The 22,471-nt window shown below is 41.1% G+C and overlaps 1 protein-coding gene across 1 annotated transcript; it reads right to left on the bottom strand.

Moving 5' to 3' along the window:
• Positions 1–1,185: 1,185 nt before the first annotated feature.
• LOC139466711 (organic anion transporter 3-like) lies at positions 1,186–14,232 on the bottom strand. Its single transcript, XM_071248352.1, has 10 exons — positions 14,082–14,232; positions 12,181–12,353; positions 8,663–8,893; positions 7,534–7,736; positions 6,336–6,587; positions 5,075–5,209; positions 2,981–3,066; positions 1,797–1,914; positions 1,568–1,640; positions 1,186–1,341 (listed from the first exon to the last, which is right to left on the bottom strand). Exons 1-10 carry the CDS (start codon positions 14,230–14,232, stop codon positions 1,186–1,188), a joined length of 1,578 nt encoding a protein of 525 aa, XP_071104453.1.
• Positions 14,233–22,471: the final 8,239 nt, after the last annotated feature.

Here is a 22,471-nt window from a genome sequence, read left to right as displayed (position 1 = left end):
TTTTCTTGAATCCTTTAACATATGGATTTATTAGACCATTATTCTCTAATACCATATCTACTATTAACAAACATTTCATATGTTTCTGATAATAATAATGTCATAACGTGTTAAGTATGGCTTTAATGGGGGACAATGCCACTGATCGAGTCACAACATTGTCATTATCACTCGAGCCAACATGTACCCGACTGTGTACACTTTGGAGCATGTCTCCATTTGACCCGTAGTTGTCAATTTGGACCTTGGAGAATTGTATATATTTACGACCTTAGCGATACGGTTGTGTCGATGTATGGTAAAGAAGATCGTCTGAGCGCTCATATCGCCTCGTGCAACTCAGCTCTTGTGGGTAGTGCACTTTTGCCAACATGAAATTATATCTCTCTTAAAGATGATATCTTGATATCCTTCATGCTGTTTCGGTGCCGGATATAGTCACTTGATTTCAACGATACAAGGGTCACTCATCAACCGCTGAGACCCACGTGGAACGTGGAACATAGTCTGACATATTGTCTAACATACTGTCAGCTATCAACTTTAACACTTGCTGGCTCTGAACGTTTGCTAAGGTGTACATTATGTCAACGAACAGCAGAGATAACACGAGCTTCTGACTCCTCAAATGTGTACACGAAGCTAACTGTTTATAATTGACTTATAAGTTAAAGACCATGTAGCGTAAGGCATTGGTCCGTGTACAATGTAAGTGGTTAGTCGTTCAAGACGTTCAGTTTACAAATGGCAACTAAGCCTGACTACGACCCTTACAACATGCTTGATTAGTATTAACCATTCCACTTTATCGATAACGGGGCTTGCTCGTCAAAGCCTGGTTCGAGTCACGACAAATGGTTACAGTGTTGGAGTTATCTGGGAATAGATGCTTTTGGTGTTACGAATATGACATCATTAATATTATTCATGCACATGTAGACTGGTTTGGTTATGCATCTCTATTTGACTGTGCTGTGTTCACACACATTTCACTGAAAATGGATATTGAAAAAAAAAATTACATAACATGAAAATCGTAACTTCGAATAATGTATAATTTATCATTTCTCGCGTCTGAAACTGAAGTGTTCACGCTGATAATTCTTTGAAGATGGTTTTGAACTATCCGCATATATTTGGATATTATTATTCCAACGCGTACAGCTTTGTTTTATTGAAGTAGCGTTAATCTCTTGCAGGTGCTTTACCCCATGCCTTGACGTCCTCAATTGTCTGGGGAAGTTCTCGTCCCTCTGCTTCAGGGAGCATATAATTGAGCGCGGCTGTTACCAAGCAGGCTACCCCGAAAATAGTTCCAGGAGCCCAGGGAGCAATAGCTGCCTGAAAAAGAACACATCAAAATTGTCACATCATCTTCATGCATGTAGAAACCAATGCAATAAATGCATGTAGTGTATTCACTATCATTGCATATGGACAATACTGCATATCATAGTTTAAGACAACGGTATTCTTTGGATCATAAGGACATGTAATTATAAATCAGGATCAATTGAAATGAGAGAAAATATAAAGGAATAGGATAGGATGTTTAATAGGTTCTTACAAGAATAGATATGAAAGGCGCGATCATTCCTCCAACCCTGGCGGCAATCGATCCAGATCCCATACCAATTGATCTATCGGCAGAAATATCTATGATATATGCACAGTATGGACATATCGGTACATGAGAACATTGTAGAATGTGAACAGCCACACCTAGTTTCATAAGGTCATGTGCCTTTTACATATCCTAAGATATTTAGAGTAGTTTTCTATTTGTTTAAAACAACCTGAGATTCGTTGGATAGATCTCCGGCGTATACGCAAACATCCCGTTAAAACAGGCGGCGTTGCCAACTTTTCCAATGAAGGCCAAGACTGTAGAAGACGTCAGTGCGACTTGGCCAGCTGAAACAGGTCAAAGTATCCAGTGTTTGATCGTCGGTTAGTGTTTCCATGGGACCTTCTTGCATCAGTCAATGAACAAACAACGTTTTGTCTTTTGACGCAATAGTGTGTCCATTTTGAAGAGAAAGCAGTGGAAAATGTATCCTAAATATTCCCATGTTGATCCAACATTTCATAAACCTCGATATCTTCTATTTACCACTAATGGAATGCATCCAACCATTTAAAGAGAAATTTACCTATGTAAGTATATTTGTAAATACATTACTTGTATACGGCTAATGCATGTGCACACCATACGCATATGCTGCATATTCATGAATAAACTTCACTGCTTATCAAACCGGGCGTCGGGCGCTACCGGTAGAGCAGGTCAGGCTTACCCTTTTCTTGTTTGTTTGTTGTTTACGCCGCACTCAGCAGTATTTCAGCTATATGACGACGGTCTGTAAATAATCGAGTCTGGACCAGACAATCCAGTGATTAATATCATGAGCATCGATCCACGCAACTGGGATCGATGACATTTATCAACCAAGTCAGCGAGCCTGATCTCCTGATCCCGTTAGTCGCCTCTTACAACAAGCATAGTCGCCTTTTACGGCAAGCATAGGTTGCTTAAGACCTATTCTACCCCGGATCTTCACGGGCCTACCATTTTCTTGGACAACGTTACATGATACATGTCGTGGACAACGTTACATGATACATGTCGTGGACAACGTTACATGATACATGTGGTTCACAACGTTACATGATACTACCAGTACATGTCGTGGACAACGTTACATGATACATGTCGTGGACAACGTTACATGATACATGTGGTTCACAACGTTACATGATACATGTCGTTTCCAGAAGTATACCATGAAGATCGGTACAATACATCACATACTATAGTCTGTAGCACTGTTTATTTAAAATTAATTTATGTACCGATTACGTATGTAACATGGACCCAAACAGAGGCAACCCAACACTGGAGAACAGGTTATACTTAACTTTTATGTAATTAATACATAATATAATTGTGCATACATTTAGTGGTATCAATTACTCTCACCCGCCAAACTTTTGATTACTGTAGCCATGAGAAGACACACACCAGCAACACTATGGAAAGTAATGAAGAATAGTCTCCTTCCCCATCTACATTGAGAATACAGTCAGTATAAGCAGTGTTATTCCACATAGAGAGATCAATATAAACAGTGTTATTCCCCACAGAGGATATGTGCAACACAAACATACGAATATTGCCAATGCATTAACCAAACATTTGGAAAATCACATTAATTTTTATTAATAAAAAACAGTAAGTTGGTCTTAACGCCGCTGGTAACAATACTTAGTAATACAAGTGTATCACCGCGTGTTAGATAACTGTAGGAGGATAGCCCGAAGTGACGCATGCCTAGATCGCAGGTGTTTACCACATTGATATCGTGGAACCCAGAAACACGGTTATGACGAGGACAAATCATTATCGAGGTGAAACTTGGATTCGAAACCACGAACAATGAAACTGCTAAAGGGGCGCAACTCTGCACATACTCGGAATTTTAAAAAGAACAAGGAATATAGTTCTCTCCCTCTCTCTCTCTACTCAACAACATTAGTTCCTGTGACACCAATATTTTTATTATTTTTCAAACAAGTAAAGTTTGGTTTTCAATATTGTAGTACATGTATGGAATCAAGTCACAAAAACGCAACTGCTACAGAAAAGCATGAATTCCATGCTAAAGTTGACTTTAATGCAAGCCGCATGCATTTCACCACCCAAAAATGGGTATAAAAACATGTGCGTTAACGGGATTCCATATGCAATGTTTAGAATCGTGCTGACAACCACCACTCAGAAAAACAACAAAATTACCCAATTATTAAACATTACGAAATGCCACGCCTGTCCGAAAATGAGCGTCCGCGAGCCTTTGGTATGCTTGAAGCAGGATCGAGTAAACGTGATGTTGCAAGACCATTTGGTGTTTATGGCGACGTTGGCAACAGACAGTCAGAGACCATCCTCGGAGTGGCAGGCCACGCGTAACCAATAATCGACAAGACAACTGTATTCGAGCAACACACCTACGAAATCGATTCCAGCCAGCAACAGTGACTGCAAGAAGCATCTCTGGCCTTCGACGAATATCTTCACAAACCGCACGTCGCCGCCTCAGATTGTCGCCAGAAGCCCCGCCAGACGTCCCATTTAGGAAACCACCGTCAAGTACGTCTACAGTGGTGCAGATAGCGTCTACGCTCGACGGTCATGCAGTGGGGACAAGTTCTATTCACTGACGAGTCTCGTTTTCACCTCAGCCACAGCGATGGACGGATTCGAGTGTACCGACGTTGAGGTGAACGTTACGTCAATCATTGTGTCATGGAAGAAGATCGGTTCGGGGGCGGCAGCGTCATGCTATGGGGTGTGATTACAGCAAGACAGAGGACCCGTAGAGGGAATTCTCAATGGACAGCGCTGCCGCGACGAGATCATCGGCCCTGTTGTTCTACCGTTTTTGCGTCGTCATGGCCAAGGCATTACCTTTCAACATAACAACGCCCGACCTCATATTGCTCGACTTGTTTAGGATTTTCTTCACCAAAACAACGTGAACGTCATCCCCTGGCCGGCTCGCTCCCCTGATCTCTCACCAATCGAGCACATGTGGGATTAGATGGATCGGCGCCTTCGACGCCTGGTCCATTCTATGAGACGAAGATGTGTTGCTTGCATCGCAACCAGAGGTGGATACATACGCTATTGATTTGTAAATTGACATTTTGGCATATTCATGTGTTTCTTTATGAAATCACGCATTTTCTGAAGTCAGTATGGCAAATTAAACCATTTGAACACTTACAGGAGTCTTTTATTTGTTGCAAACCGAAATTGTTTCAGATTTGGTAAAAAATCTAACTTTGCATTAGATCTTATTCAATGTCACAGGAACTTTTGTTGATCAGTATATACAAATATGTTCTTGATGACGGTGATAGTATCTATACATCATAATACAGAAGTTGTATATCCATAGAACTCTCGCTCTTGGTCATTATACCAACACTAAAATGCCACTTGAACAAACTAAGAAGAAGTAAATTGTCTTTGTAATGATAGTCAGAAACAGACAGTTAAGTAGATATCAACCTTCTTCCGACAAACCAGAAGAGTGGACCTGCTGGTACCTCAGCCAGCGAGTTGAGGAGGAAGTTCAGATAGAAGTCATCAGTCAGAGATGAAGCTGTTAGATAGAGGCTGAAGTACGTCAAGCTATCAACCAACCTGCAACATTGTCACATTTCATCTATCATAATTAGGGCGGTGTGGAAGCCTATTCAATGCGTTCATGCCTCCAACCGAAATCTGGGATACACATGTGGTGCATGTACACTTTGATTTGGATGTGGTATTGTGAAGGTTGAGTCTCGGATTCGAACCAAATTAGTGACCATGACAGCTAAGTATGATAATGGGCGATGTGTCTTGCATGTTAAAACAAGGGTCATTAGGAGATGACATATCCCTGGTCAGTTGCAATTCGGAAATGGTCTACTTTATCCCCTGTTGGTTCCTTGCCACTGGATACCTTCAGTTCCTTGAAAAAATAATAATCCTGTTCAGTATTTGAAGAAATCCCAAATCATCAAAAGGCAAAAGTTCACCACCAGACTGATCCGTACAGCTAGTTTGATCCAGAAATATGCACCGGTTTTGTAGTTCTACTTCGGTAACGAGACCAACCCTCATTGTCAGTATAAGTCAAACTTGTCGTCATGGAAACAAACTTAAAAATTCCAATTCATTTAAAGGCACCAGTTCACCATTACACCGATCTCTATAGCAAGTTTCAACAAGAAACACTTAAAGGTTTTGGAGTCATGTTCCGGAAACAACTTGCAAAATCATGAAAAAAAGAAAAGAAAAAGCAAAAAATCCGAAATCATCAAAAGGCACCAGTTCCCCACGAAACTGATCTATATAGAAAGGGTCAGCAAGAAATATTTAACGGTTTTGGAGTTCTGCTCCGGAAACGGTTTTAATCGACTCTCGGTCAGACAATAGCTCAGTGGTGGATATGAGTAATGCCCTTCGTGGACACGGTATGACCTCTGCCTCAGAATTATCCTTTTACGACAAGCAGTAGAATGCTTGGTGCCTATTGTATTTCTGATCCCAACCGGACATTTCATTGGAGATGCAGTGGGTGAACTGACATATATACGGAACTACCAATGCAACTTGCTACGCTCGTTATATCCGTATACAAATCAACGTAGACGTGACGTCAACATATCTTAATCCTTTAAGACACATATTTTTCCTTAAGGAGCAAAAGAGCGCAGCTTTCATGTGTCCTTGTGTCACTGGTAATCTTGGGTGAAACACTTAATAAAGTTGATATACTCACCAAGAAAACCACACAACAGTAGTGATCTTCAACATAAACCTGGTCCGCACCAAGTCGAGGCAGCTGTATTTCACGACTTCTGATGGTGTTTCAGTGCTGCTCAGTTCAACAGGTGTATTTTCAGTTCGAATACCGGGTAATGCTACATTTGACACGTCGAGCTTGTTCATCCTGGCTGCTCTCTTGAATAGAGCAATCGCATTTTTGGCCTTCTTGTTCGTTATCAACCAACGAAGGGACTCCCCCATGAAGCTAAATAATTGAAACGTCATAATTGCATATATATATATATATATATATATATATATATATATATATATATATATATATATATATATAACGCTTGCTTTCTTCGTTCTGATGAGACGTACATATTTTTAGGTCATCTACATGGTGTTCTTTAGTGTCTGCATACAATTACGGATTTTTTATAAGGTATGCGTACTTTGATTTATCTGAATAAACTATTGTTTGTTTTACGCCGCAATATTCCAGTTATATGACGGCGGTCTATAAATAATCGAGTCTGGACCAGAAAATCCAGTGATTGACATGATGAGTATCGATCCACGCAACTTGGATACGATGACAGGTATCAACCAGGTCAGCGAGCCTGCCCACCTGATCCCGTTAGTCGCCTCTTGAGACAAGCACCGTCGCCTGAGACGGCTAGCTGGTCTACCCCGGATCTTCACGGGTCTCTAAATAGACTAGTTTTAATGAAGCAGAAAACATCAGCGGAAATTGTTTTAGTTTAAGTTTTACCGCCAGCGCTTATCGAGTATCTACATGTACGATGCCCTAGATCGGTCGAGAGCATCAAACTTAGAGAGCGTGTACCAAGATCTTCGTTTTCATCCGTTGACAGCCATGCGCTGTTGATAAATGCCCCAGCGTTAGGTTTTAATGATAATAATAATAAACTGAACACCCCCCCTCCCCCCACAACACAACACAACGCAACACACACACACACAATATGCACCACAGTAAATCGATAAACAACATTAAACACGTTCATGTCAAAGGAAAATGATGCGATATAATCTGTGCAATATTATGATTACGTTTGTGAATAAGTACCACTTGGATGGCACCCTTCTTCGAACTAATTCCTTTTTCCACATAACTTTTCAGCATTGCATATTTTACGGATTTTTTAATTATCGATCATCAATCGCCATCACAATGGACTTACACAATCTGGAGAAGGACAGTGATGGATACAGATACAAAACAGAGCTGCAGAGTTCTCCAATCCATATCACGACCGAAGTAGGCGGTTCCCGTGAGGAGTATAGTGCAGAAACTCCATACCAAGGCGAACACTGCAGATACTTCTACCCGTCGGTTCATCGGAAATAACTCCATCACCATAGTGCTTGATGTCACAACAATGCCCTGTATCAGCCAAGACAATCGGATTTACAGGAACACGTATCAGCGAGCCTTGAACCTTTCTTAATATGAACATCATTCAGAAAAGAATTCTTTCAGGTTATTCAGTTTGTACATCTATGGTGTTATACCTCCATCACACATTGATACTGTCTAGAGCATTTGCCTAATACAATCACAATGCATAGTTAATGCAGTGGCTATTATCTTTTACCTTGTTGTTGATGGCAATCAGACCACCATGACTATCAAGCTGAGATATTTATGCTGACAATGGAGACATGTTGTCTTTATGCTGACAATAGAGGAAATGAGAGGAAGTATAATTATCCCTTTAATCTAATTTTATTTTGACTTTTGGGAACCCATTTACACCTGGACTTATAAACGTCAAATGCTACCTGAGTGTCATAGTCCATCATGTATAAAATTGAAGTAATTTTATTTTTTTTGTCTATCGTGTAAAGTCGCAGTATTCTAACGATATGACGGCGGTCTGTAAATACTCGAGTCTGGACCAGATAATCCATTGAGTATCATCATGATCATCGATCTACGCACCTGGGATACGATAACATACATTAACCAAGTCAGCCAGGCTGACCACCCGATCCCGTCAGTCACCGCTTACTGCAGTGAGTGTGGATACTTAACTGTTGACCGTTATAGGGTATCAGGTTTATGTCTCAACAAAGTTACTGAACTTGGATTAATGAACACCGACCTTAATCCCAATGAACTCTCAATGAACAAAGGTGTGACTGATTGTCAAGTACACCTGGCCATGTATATGAGAGAGTATCTTCTTCCCGCAAGGTTATGGATATATGATTATTTAATTACTTTTAATTTTACTTAATGCCGTTCATAATAACATAACAAACTGCTGCAATCTGTTTGTGGAAAATAAGTGAATAAATGAGTATTACCTGCTGAAAAATTCCATTCACCATTCTCAGAGCAGTAAAAGCTGCGATATTCGGGGAGAACGCCAAGGCAAACCCGGCACCGGCGGTCAATACGTGTGACATTACAAGGAAAGGTTTCCTCCCGAATTTGTCCGACAATACCGAGACCGTGGCTGCGCCAATCCCCTGGCCTACGATGAAGAGAGACTGGGGCAGGCGGGCGAAGAAGACATTCCCGCACACGAGATCCCACTAAAACAAAAATAATGATGTCCGTCTAACATAGAAGTTTCAGTTTGTCAACAAACATATCTATAGACTGAGAGCGTTGTGTACTTGGTGATAACGCATTTGTTGCACCCAGTCAATGGGAAATGTATTTTGTTTCCAGTTTAGGGGTGGTAGCCGTTGTAAAATGATTAAAATGATTCCCTCACAGTTACTCCCCTCTCAGTATCAAAACTCTCCCTTCAGGATATAAACAGTCCTCCTCAGGATCAAAACACTCCCCACGGAATGAATACAAATACACATTAGTTATATTTCGAAAAAATAATCCAGAAGGGACATAAAATAACACAGTAATTATCCACAGAGTTGTTAACCTTTGTATCATGTGTGTATGTGTTGTGGGTGTGACTGCTATTCACATGTTGACGAATAGTGTTTTCTTATTATCAAACGAACCGCGCATAATTGTTGCAATGTCCCATTGAAAAAGAAAACCTCGAGTCACAATTTTTTCCACTGAAATTTTTGTCAATGATATATTTTTCGACTAATCAATATTCATGATATATACACTCAACAACAAAAGTTCCTGTGACACCAGTAGTTTAGTGTATTTTTCAAACACGTCAAGTTTGGTTTTCAATATTGTAGTACATGTATGGAATCAAGTCACAAAAACGCAACTGCTACAGAAAAGCATTCGTTCCATGCTAAAGTTGACGTTTATGGAAGCCCTATGCATTTCACTAATGGGTATTAAAACATGTGCGTTAACGGGATTCCATATCCATTGTTTAGCATCGTACTGACAACAACCACTCAGAAAAAACAACAAAATTACCCAATTATTCATTACGAAATGCCACGCATGTCCGAAAATGAGCGTCTACGAGCCATTGGTATGCTTGAAGCAGGATTGAGTCAACGTGATGTTGCAAGACAATTTAACGTCCACGGAAACACGATTTGGTGTTTATGGCAACGTTGGCAAAAGACGAATGCAGTCAGAGACCATCTTCGGAGTGGCAGGCCACGCTTAACCAATAATCGACAAGACAACTGGATTCGAACACACCTACGAAATCGATTCCATCCAGCAACACTGACTGCAAGAAGCATCCCTGGCCTTCGACGAATATCTTCACAAACCGTACGTCGTCGCCTAAGATGTGCAGAGAATGTCGCCAGAAGACCCGCTAGACGTCCCATTTTGACAGGAAACCACCGTCAAGTACGTCTACAGTGGTGCAGACACGTCTACGCTGGACGGCCATGCAGTGGGGACAAGTTCTATTCACTGAGGAGTCTCGTTTTGACCTCAGCCACAGCGATGGGCGGATTCGAGTGTACCGACGTCGAGATGAACGTTACGTTAATCATTGTGTCATGGAAGATCGGTTAAGGGGCGGCAGCGTTATGGTATGGGGTGGGATTACAGCATGTGGTCTTTCATATTTGAACGATAGTACTAAGATGTTTGCAATATTACTGACGCCATGTACAATCACTCAATACACGATGCCTACAAAGCACGATTGAAATGTTCATTGTAGTTTGTGAGTGAGTGGGTGAGTTGTACATTTGCACGAAATGACGAGTGGCACAACGAGCAAGGGGTCGTACTGAATCCATGATAACAATGGATGTGTTAATAAGAGATGCTGCTGCAACAATTTCAATGTCCATGATGCATGAGTTAACATGTACAATCTCCAATCCTTCCTTTGACAGGAAGGATCGGAAGTATATCAAGCCATCATATTCCTAATCTGAACGACGGGTAGCTTGTCGGGTATTCTTAAAGTAGGGCCATTAACTTATATATGAGCATTTTTAATTAAATCCTTACGTATAAATAAACTCTTTGAACTGTATATATAGCCAACTTAAAGGTCTAGATAGGTACTTAATCAGAAAAGGGAGCTGCCTATCGCCAATACAGCAGTAGCATCAGGGGAGTGTTTGTATCCTGCGGGGAGAAACCTGATCCTCCTACACCGGTCTACCTGTTGTTTCTTATATGAAATTGAAAAGGAGTTCGTCAATTTTGCAATTGTGATCAAGGAATGAAGCACAGGGAGATCAACAATGTTGCAATTACTTACTATACTATATAAATCGCCGCGAATAGCTGTAATATTTGCTCACCCATCCACTACCATATGGAACGAGACAGTGTATTTGTATTTTTTCAACAGTTATATTGATGATTGAAATTATACAGAACCGTTCCTCGGCATGTAAATGGAATGTTAGCAACAGGTCAAGAACTTAGAACCTTCAGTAGCTAATTGAGAATAGCGCGTCCGCCTGACATATATGAATTGTCAACCATTTTTGTATGCATACAGGTCAGAATATTTCTTTGGCAAAATAAAAAAAGAATTTGATTATGGAAAAGTCAAATATATTTCTTGGTTAATATATTGGTACTTGCTCGACTCCGAGAGAAGGCTGCAGATTTCTGAAACTAACTATGATGGAATGTGTTGAAGGAGTTGATTGCTAAATAGTTTTCTACATAATCCTCTCTGAGGTCCACCACACACTTCTGCCAATGATACCGGAGTGCCTCGGCAGAAATGATGTCATTGATATTTGCATTATGCTTGTCAGACTGTTCTTTCTTTAAGTGTTGGAATTAAGAGTGGCACACATGGCGACAAAACGCTTGGGCACACCATTATGCAGATTTCCACGTCGTCTAGCTATGGTATTCTCATGCACCAGTAGTCCACCAGTAGGCTTCCTTTGGAATCCCAGAAAGCTGAAGCTATCATCTTGCCTGCTGATGGAACAGATTTTGCCTTCTTCAGACGATACGTTAGATGTTTCTATTTTGGCTGTGTTTAGTACCTGGCTGATAGGGGTTAAATAGAGACAAATTGCTCAACATAATCGTTTGGGTCTGCTTCATATTGACATAAATTGTCACGAGAGATTATGAAGGTTTCTGATCAGCGTGCTGACATTTTTTCCAAGCCTACATGTAATTCATTCCTCAGAATGACAAAAGTGTGCTCAGAGGTGGCAGTGGACGTTCTTCACGAACTTGGATCATTTTGTAGGCTCTCTCATTCACACATGAACTCCATTGCCTACTTCGTAACGGTGGCAAAGGAAGTAGCATCATGAATCTTTCATTTCAATTTTTAATTTGCATCCTGTTTCGCGTTACGATATTTTTAGGGAAGTGAAATTTTACATTACATCTTTGGTGTATGCATCTTTTTTTAAACAGCTGCAGTCCCGTGTTAACAAAAGTTGCTATAATATGAAATATTTCGGGAAAACGCAATACCACTTACCTCTGATACAATGGAATGATCTTTCTGCACATCATATGTCCAAGCACTACAAGTATGTTTTGAGGTGACGTTGGTGGTGGTGTTTTGTACTGACACGTCACAGGTGCCGTAGTTAGTGGTGGTGTTGTTGCCATAAAGCGGAGTCACGTCACACTGTTGTTTCACGGTCTGCGCTGTTGGAAAAAAACATATGAGTGTTCCTTATATTATAGAATATATGCTGTTACCTTAAATAACAGACAGGAAAACTTTAAAAAAAGGTCAGGAGCAGAACGACAAGTACTTTCAAGAATAGAAACACAATATTTACAAATAGAGATTTATATTTATTTCTTATTTACATTTAGTCAAAAATATTAGCTTACCTTCAGTTGACCCCTTATCAATTGTTTGTTTGTATAAATAACATTGTAGCAAATAAATGAATTGTTTGCTTGTGGTGATTTAATCTGTCCTATAAGACATACATGGAAGGAAGGCCAAGTATATGCATTTATCATATAATGGTCATGTTTCTCGGCAGGATAAAGCCTACGGATAAAAATATCCGTTGGGGTCATATGCGGATAGAGATGCAAATAAGGTCAAGTAGGACTACTTTCACTGTTTATAAACAAACATGGCGTCGTCCTCGTCATTCGGCGATCGAGTCAAAATTAACCATCGCGAATCTGGATAAACAACAGGGATAATTGCTATCATTATCAAAAGAACACTCTAATATACTGAAAATCAGTGTCTAACTGTGACGTTAAGGCATTTTATAAGTTTTGGCTACTTTGGAGGTATAAATTTCGAAACAAATTTGCGAGGGCGCGAGGCCTAGCCAAGCGGGGATCTGTAGCCATATCTGTGCTTGTAGACCTCTGCGAGTTGAAACCTTCTCCACAAATTAAAATAGTTGGATTTGGCCGAAATATGTTTGAATTGTTACCTTGGTAAATATCCTAGGTAAATATCCTAGGTAAATATATTAGGAATAAACACTATGTATTTAGCTCGCCAAGGCTCGCTAAATACAATGTTTATTCCTAATGCAGGATATTTACCATCCCCAAACACAGTGTACAGTGTACAGTTTATTTCCAACGAGAAGTACTACAGTAAATGGACACGAGAATCACGGCCCGCAGCGAAGGAACCTTTTCAAAAGTCCTCTCGCGGCAGGTCAGCTGTACAGATTATTCATGTGAACGATACCTCGACAAAGCACAGGGTAAATCACGAATGAGAGCGACGACAAACGTAGGCATAATAACATATCAGACAAGCACTCGTCCTTTTCACCGGGCAGGTGAGAGAGTTAATATTCATTTAGGACGAGCCATGCTACAGATATATAGTGAACAGGTTGTTTTACACGATGTTCGTTTATCTTTATTATGTGTATTTGCAAATTAAATGTTTAGGATACGCTTTCCCCCCTTGCGAATGACACATTAGATAGGATAGTGCAAAATTGAAGCTATGTATTTAAGTATATTTCTTTAGAAACATGTTTTCTCATTTTCGACACTAATTAGATATTTTGTTATCTACGAACAGATCTTTATGTCTAGTTTCGTAATATTCGTGACAATCATCGCCTATAATAGCAACATTAACTGTGAAGATTCCAGGGGCGAATAGGTGAACTCTGTCACATACATGACAGAACAGGGGGCTCAGGTGTGACTGTCACTCTTTATACCACTAAAAAGGATTCTGTGGGCGTCTGTGGGTCGGGCTCATATGTTGACGTAGATACATAAGTGTTTACATTATCGGCTTCTGGTAAAGCTGTTACAATACCAAATGTATAGGTTGCCTGTACAAAGATGTACTGTTAGTTGTCGTGACGACAGCTTTACGGTCAGTTTGCTCACGCTCTTGTCTTCACGTAAACCTAAACACAAACATACCTATGAACACGAAGTTGAGGAGATGGAAAGAAACCGACAGGTTACTAACGGCAAGCAGCGCAGCCTGAAACAGCTGGTAACGTCCCAGTCCGCCCAGTAGATCAAGGACGCTATCAATAGTCCGTGGTGCGTTCTGATTGTCGTCGGCCATAATATAACTAGAATCACTGAAACAAGACATAAGACATTCTGATGTAGCATTTCAGGGTAAGGTGAGAAGGTGATTTATTGTTCTAACGCTCCAAATGTCACGGGTTGTCTTCTGTGCATCAACGGGAGGCACGGAATGCCGAGTCGTTTAATGCACTACAATTCTTTATGCAGAGTTGCGTCCCTTGGGCATGCCAGAATCCTAATAGTATGATTGTGGGTTCGATACCTGGTTCGCTCCGATTATGTTCTGAAGTTTGTCAGCACCATACCCGTGCTCGTGGGTTACACCAAAGTGGTAAACGTCTGAGACCTGCATCACTTCTGGCTTTCCTCCCACATTAAGCTGACACACCGTGATATAATAGGAATAATGTTCAAAGCGGCTTTAAACCCAACAAACCCACTCACTCACTTAAATAGAGATTAGAATACAAACGTGTGTCATACTGATTTTTATGGAACAAGTGCTAGAATTCTTGTATTTCCCAAGCGAGACAAACATGCGAGTGTAATAATTTCCTCCCACACGCCGTGATATAACTGTGTTACTACTTAAAGCTGCGTTGAACTGAACTCGCTCACTTTGTATCGTTGTGTGAATAAATAGGTTTTCAAACGTCGTACACGTCATTTAAAATGGCACACGGAATGTAACTACAGTCGCTTTTAGTTTTATCCTACCTTACGGGTCCAGGAGTCGTGGCCATCTCCGATTGTCTTAAGCCTCATTCATATTCATATCTGCCCGAGGGTAGTATTTGTTTATTCTTCTTACATGTACATGTGTCATGTGTCATGTGTCAGATGTGTGCGCTGTATGTGCTCATTTTGGTATCAACTGTCTCCTGTGCTGCTGTGTTTTTGACAGTGTTATTCATTAATCATACAAACTATCTTTACCGGTAACCAAAAGGTAAAACTGGATATACAAGGAAGTAAAATTTGAGGAGGGTACATGTTTGGATAAAGTTAACATGAGTTTATAGAAATATGAGGTGTGGTGTAATGGAGATTAGTGCACTTATATAGCGACGTGAATGCAAGTGTATGTGTGGAGTGCAGTTGTATAGCGCTAGTCGAGTTGTATAGTGCTAGTGATAGTGCTAGAGATACAGTGCCGCTGTTTAACATGGGCATGGGCACACTACAGTATGCTGGCCCCGAGCTGACCATTCCTGGTTTTATCCACTAAATACCGAGCGCCAGACATGGTAACAACTATCATTAAAGAACTTTCATCTAAAGTCTTTCGTATGACGCGGACGGGGATCGAAACACCGACCTTCCCCTGTCCGGACTGACGCTCTATCCACTACATCACGGAGACAGTCGATAGAAATATGAATATGAAATATGAATGCTTTGCTAGTTGCAATTGTACAACTCCTAATTGTAATGAAGATGTTCATCCATATGTCTTATCCTTAATTAGTTCCCCAACTGCTAAATGCCTCACAAAGACGTAGTTTAAGACAGCTATGTTTTAAATAAGTACACATGAAACATGCATCCACTGCAATGCCGACATGTTAATATTTGAACATTTACTTGATCATACGTACTTCAAGAAAGCAAATCATTAGAGCTTAAATATTGCATAAAAAACATGGTTGGGTGAACAATGAGTGTCTGTAGTATGTGCAAGGTAGTCATTTATGAACGATACAAGGCAATGGTTAGTAGCCAAAACTTTGCACTTTATGCAGCAAGTAATGATGTGTGACAAACGCTCAACGTCAATCAGGAAATACTGGTACTAAAGCCTTTTCGTGTTCTAGGAGTTTGTCTGATCATACGTTTCATCCCGTAGTGCAGTGGTAATAACATTTCAGATCTGTACATGTTTCTCTGGTATCATTTAAAATAACAAACAATGAGAAAAAATATGCATCTTCAGTTTGGACGCATGAGTGATACAAGACCGCTATGCAAACTCAACTCTACACGGCTAAAGACAGCATATGAGACAACCGCAGAATGCGCCCCATATACAAAGAAACCCAATCAAGGTTACAGTGTTTTCTTCACTGTAGACACCCAAACTACATGCACATTAGATTTCACATGGGTTATACTTTTACATGAATAGAAGACCCGTGAAGATCCGGGGTAGAATAGGTCTTCAGAAACCCATGCTCGCCGTAAAAGGCGACTATGCTTGCCGTAAGAGGCGACTAACGGGATCGGGTGGTCAGGCTCGCTGACTTGGTTGATACATGTCCTTGTTTTGCAAGGATCGATGCTCATGATGTCAATCACTGGATCGTCTGGTCTAGACTCGATTATTTACAGACCGCCGTCATATTGCTTGAATATTGCTGAGTGCGGCGTTAAACAACAAACAAACAAACATGAATAGAAGCATCTATCCAAAGGCATAACGATATATACAATGTGCCCATAAACAAAACATGAACCGAAATGTGATTTCATGGCAACCTTACTCAACGTGATGATCGGAAATGTTGGGAAAATTTGAACACACACACACACACACACACACACAAACACAAACAAACAAACAAACAAACAAACACACACAAACACAATATCATGTTCATAAATGAACAGTGTTATGTTATGGTCAAAGATTATAGCAATGTTACGGTTCACAGCTTACTGTAAACTGAATCCTATGGTATTTCGCATACTAACCACGTACTGGACATCAGCTGTTTAGCGCAGATGACCAAATGAGTCAAACATTGCGATATGGCGGCTGAGTAGATGTCGAAATTGTAGTGGTTAATGACGGACGAATGGAAGGATTCAGGAACAGACTTCAGTTTGAGTGGCAATTATATCGTTGTTATATTTTAAGATTGATGTTGTAATATGTCGGCTTACAAGATATTGTTCACATGTATTCCCTATGCCATTTTATTTCCTTTTCAATTCTGTATAAAAGTGTACATCTACTCTAGATATCGTGTTGTACGATTACCATAAGTAGTATAGTGTCAGTCCGCAGCAACCCCCTTTTGGTTGAGGGAGGTTGAGTGAAAATAGGGAAGGTGATTTGTTGATCCAAGTCACGTGATCGGATAGGATGACTCATGCATCAACAGCGCGTCACAGGTGAGGGGGAATGAAAGGTGTGTGTTTATAAGGCAGAAAAGAATTCATAAGAAAACGAAAGTAAAGGGTTATGAATAGAGCTATGTGTATAGCGTGTTGCCCTAAATAGACAAGCAGCCCAGTTTGAATTGAGCGCGCTTGACAACTCACGTTATATATTCAAATAACCCGCGCTCGCTAGAGCGTGCGACCTGGTTTGATGAATACAGGGTGAGTGTTGAAAGTACATCATACCACAATAGAGACGGGTTATGTCAACACGATATACGCCGGGTAATGTAGGAATAATAAATGTACGTCTAGCTGGATCAAATTCATCTTGTACGGTCTACACGTTGTACACCATGAACGTTAGACAACCTGTATAGAAAAAAAAATATAGACAAAATAGATAAGACTACGCAATCAGCAAGCTAGCAGTGTCGTTTACGTTTAGCGCGCAAGAACGAGCTAATGTATAGCAGAGAGACTAAGCGACCGACCGCCCATAACAATGTCAACATACCCCGGCCGTACAATTAATGTTAACATACCAACCTCGCCTGAAGCTTCCCATTCATAAATTGTGTGACCAGTGTCCCGTATTTATGATATGTTAGGGAACATGTGTTGTACATTTGTTATTTTAAAACGGAGTTAGTTCAGAGAGGATATATATATGGGTATTCCCCTCATTAAACCTTTCTTTCGTTGGTGTCTATTAAACGTATCCGATATTTAATACATTTGAATGATGTAGGAAAGTATGTTCGTGTAGGTGTTGTACCTATATCCGAACACGAATGTATGACACCTTTCAATAGATCAATTACGGTTCTAACCACGACACGCAACATGACTATGAGCGTGGTTAGCAGTTCATATTTATAAACACATCGTAAATGACAGATTTCTGATGAATGAACTCGCCCGCACACATGTCTATAGGGTTATGTTCGCCAGAACTGTAAACAGTGACACATTGATAACAGGAAGGGTGCTCGGAATGCACTCGTCCTTGTAAGGGTAAAATACGCGTTTAAACTCACCATTTAAACGATGACATTACTTTTTAGATGTATTGGTATCAGTGAGTGAGTGAATTTAGTTTTACGCCACACTCGGCATTATTCCAGCTCTAAGACGGTGGTCTGTCAATAAACGAGCTTGGACCAGACAATCCAGTGATCAACAGCATGAGCAGCGATCTGTGCAACTAGGAACCGATGGCACGTGTCATCCGAGTCGGCGAGACTGACCAATGGATCCCCGCCGTCAGTCGCCGATAAGCATGGGTTACTGAAGGTCGATTCTATAACCCGGGACCTTCACGGGTGTAGTATGACGAAGACTATATACTAATATGATCACTTTTTTAACATACTCACAAGTGTGCTGTGAAGAAAAGAGTGTCTTCCAAGATTCCCTGCACGTGTAAGACATTATGAACTCTACAGTAGTGTAGCCCGACAAACAGTTTTACTCTCGCCATCAAACGGATTGGACGTGAACAACATGAAGAAAGCATCAGAGATTAGACTTGACCCTAGAGATATATTTAGGAAGACTACGTTGAGAAAATCACAACAGAGAAAGAAACCACAAGCAGCCAAGAAGTCGACGCTGAAGACAAAGAAGAGACAGGTAACACCTAAAATGAAAACGATGACAACCAAACAGGGATCGAAGACAACACCCCAACCCGTGAAAATACAACATGTGTCGGAGGTGAAGGCTGTGGTGGAACGGGCACTTGCTGCCTTGAAGCGTCAACAGAGCCAAGGGTATAAAAGAAAGCTTCATACCCTCTAATCGCACACCGTATTAGGTCGCCATGGGGGTTGCCACCTGTCCGGACTGTGAAAAAATGTTTTCAAGGAGAGATGTCATGTTACGACACAGGAGAAATAAACATAGCATACCGCCGCCGCCGTTACAAGCCCGCTCGTTGTGGGACCCAGTGGTTGTGGAAAGTCTGTGTTTACCTCTCATGTACTCCGGCATGGCCTGATCCAACCCCAACCTACCCGCATCGTTTGGTGTTATACTCAATGGCAGCCATTATATCAGGACCTCGGTGAGCAGCTGCCTCAGCTGACCTTTGTAAAAGGAATTCCCTACGATATCTTGGACGAGGATTACTTTGATGCTCGTCAACAGAACGTGTTGGTCCTGGATGATTTCCTGACCGAAGCAAAGCACGACAAGCGTATTTCGCGGCTGTTTACTCAAACCTCACATCACAAGAATGTATTGATCTTTCTCTTGATACAAAATCTGTTTCCGAGAGGTAAGGAATCGAGAGACATTGCTTTGAACGCGCATTATGTCACCCTGTTTCATTCCCCCATAGATAAACAGCAAATCAAACTCTTCGCTCGTAGAATTTTCCCCGAACATATGGATCACTTTATGGCTATGTATGAAAAGGTTGCTGAAACACCCTATGGACAACTCACCATCGATCTAAAACCTACCACCAAAGATAAGGATCGACTGCATGTTAACCTCATAAATGAGGAAAACAGGAGAACAACAGCACAGTCTGAACCTGATCTGCGTAGGGAGAAGTTGACTACAACAGAATCTCTGGATAATCCTCTGACACAAGAAGAGAGATTGCCCCAACATCAGCTCACTCCAGTTGAAACTGATTCAGACACGAGTAGTGAGACATCATTGACTGTGGCCACGGCTTGCGCAGATTGCGGGGTGCTGATAGATAACATGCACGATCTACAGCGACATATCAAACACTGGTGTCCGGCCAATAGCCTTCAACCTAAGAGAAAGCGTGCCAGAGTCGAGAGTGATGACGATGACAGTGACTTTGACGACCTAGCCTCTACCCAGAAAGGTAATGGTCTTGCCGTCAAACCTCCACGTGGGAAGTCAACATTCACTAATATGGAAGCCGAGGAGTGGCAAAATGTAGGCTTACAACGCATCTGGAAGCAGGTGTACGATACGTTTCATGACAAGATGAAACTGCAGAAAAAACAGTACAAGCGACAGGGACGAACGCAAGAATGGATTGAGAGAAAATTGAAACTGAGGTGGGAGGATCTAGTGCGTAGTACTCTCAACTATGCGATGGAATATACCACGTACTTTAAAGAGGCACCTCTGTTTCAAAACATGTTATACAACCTGGGAGACATGAATCCTTCCACGGAACAACCCGTTCTCAAAAATAAAATCAAACTCCTAAAACCCAAGATGAAAGAGATCCTGCCTTTGATGGATATGCCGGAAATAGAAAGTGAGACTGAATCTGATAGCGTTGCAGAGGATAACGACGGTGATGACGAGGAGGAGGATGACGATCGTGAGCAGAACGATTAGGCATTAATACCCATCACTACTGTATCAGTCTAACAGTCTGAAGAGAATGCCGAGTCAACGCCACGCGTCTAGTTTGATTCATATTTTGAAAACACCTCGTAAACTGAGGCGTTTGAACGATAAGAAACGCCGAATTTCCCTCTACGTGAGAGGAATTGTGAAACTGGGACCTCCTGGACGGCAATCGTTACAAGCAATGGATAAAGCATAGACTATAGACAACCATTCAACCTTAAAACATTCAACAGTGCGAAATGTGTTTCAAAACATGGACTGGCTGTTTAAACAATAGGGCCTTCAGCAGCAGCAGCATGTGTATATGAGTGACTAAATAATGTTCCAGAGTGAATACTATTGTCCATTCGTATATCACGGCTTTGTATGGAACCAATTGACTCGAATCAATAAATGATACAAAAGAATTGGTTTGGTTTTTCTCAGTTTTTTTTGCATATTAGTATATAGTCTTCGTCATACTACACCCGTGAAGGTCCCGGGTTATAGACTCGACCTTCAGTAACCCATGCTTATCGGCGGGTATCGGTTGGTCAGTCTCGCCGACTCGGATGACACGTGCCATCGGTTCCTAGTTGCACAGATCGCTGCTCATGCTGTTGATCACTGGATTGTCTGGTCCAAGCTCGTTTATTGACAGACCACCGTCCTAGAGCTGGAATAATGCCGAGTGTGGCGTAAAACTAAATTCACTCACTCACTGATACCAATACATCTAAAAAGTAATGTCATCGTTTAAATGGTGAGTTTAAACGCGTATTTTACCCTTACAAGGACGAGTGCATTCCGAGCACCCTTCCTGTTATCAATGTGTCACTGTTTACAGTTCTGGCGAACATAACCCTATAGACATGTGTGCGGGCGAGTTCATTCATCAGAAATCTGTCATTTACGATGTGTTTATAAATATGAACTGCTAACCACGCTCATAGTCATGTTGCGTGTCGTGGTTAGAACCGTAATTGATCTATTGAAAGGTGTCATACATTCGTGTTCGGATATAGGTACAACACCTACACGAACATACTTTCCTACATCATTCAAATGTATTAAATATCGGATACGTTTAATAGACACCAACGAAAGAAAGGTTTAATGAGGGGAATACCCATATATATATCCTCTCTGAACTAACTCCGTTTAAAAATAACAAATGTACAACACATGTTCCCTAACATATCATAAATACGGGACACTGGTCACACAATTTATGAATGGGAAGCTTCAGGCGAGGTTGGTATGTTAACATTAATTGTACGGCCGGGGTATGTTGACATTGTTATGGGCGGTCGGTCGCTTAGTCTCTCTGCTATACATTAGCTCGTTCTTGCGCGCTAAACGTAAACGACACTGCTAGCTTGCTGATTGCGTAGTCTTATCTATTTTGTCTATATATTTTTTTTCTATACAGGTTGTCTAACGTTCATGGTGTACAACGTGTAGACCGTACAAGATGAATTTGATCCAGCTAGACGTACATTTATTATTCCTACATTACCCGGCGTATATCGTGTTGACATAACCCGTCTCTATTGTGGTATGATGTACTTTCAACACTCACCCTGTATTCATCAAACCAGGTCGCACGCTCTAGCGAGCGCGGGTTATTTGAATATATAACGTGAGTTGTCAAGCGCGCTCAATTCAAACTGGGCTGCTTGTCTATTTAGGGCATCACGCTATACACATAGCTCTATTCATAACCCTTTACTTTCGTTTTCTTATGAATTCTTTTCTGCCTTATAAACACACACCTTTCATTCCCCCTCACCTGTGACGCGCTGTTGATGCATGAGTCATCCTATCCGATCACGTGACTT

Source organism: Haliotis cracherodii, unplaced genomic scaffold (genome assembly GCF_022045235.1).
Source record: "Haliotis cracherodii isolate W230 unplaced genomic scaffold, xgHalCrac1.p SCAF_1, whole genome shotgun sequence".
Lineage (NCBI taxonomy): Eukaryota > Metazoa > Mollusca > Gastropoda > Lepetellida > Haliotidae > Haliotis > Haliotis cracherodii.
Note: the sequence above shows the minus strand (reverse complement) of the source record. Positions and strands in the feature narration are given on the sequence as shown.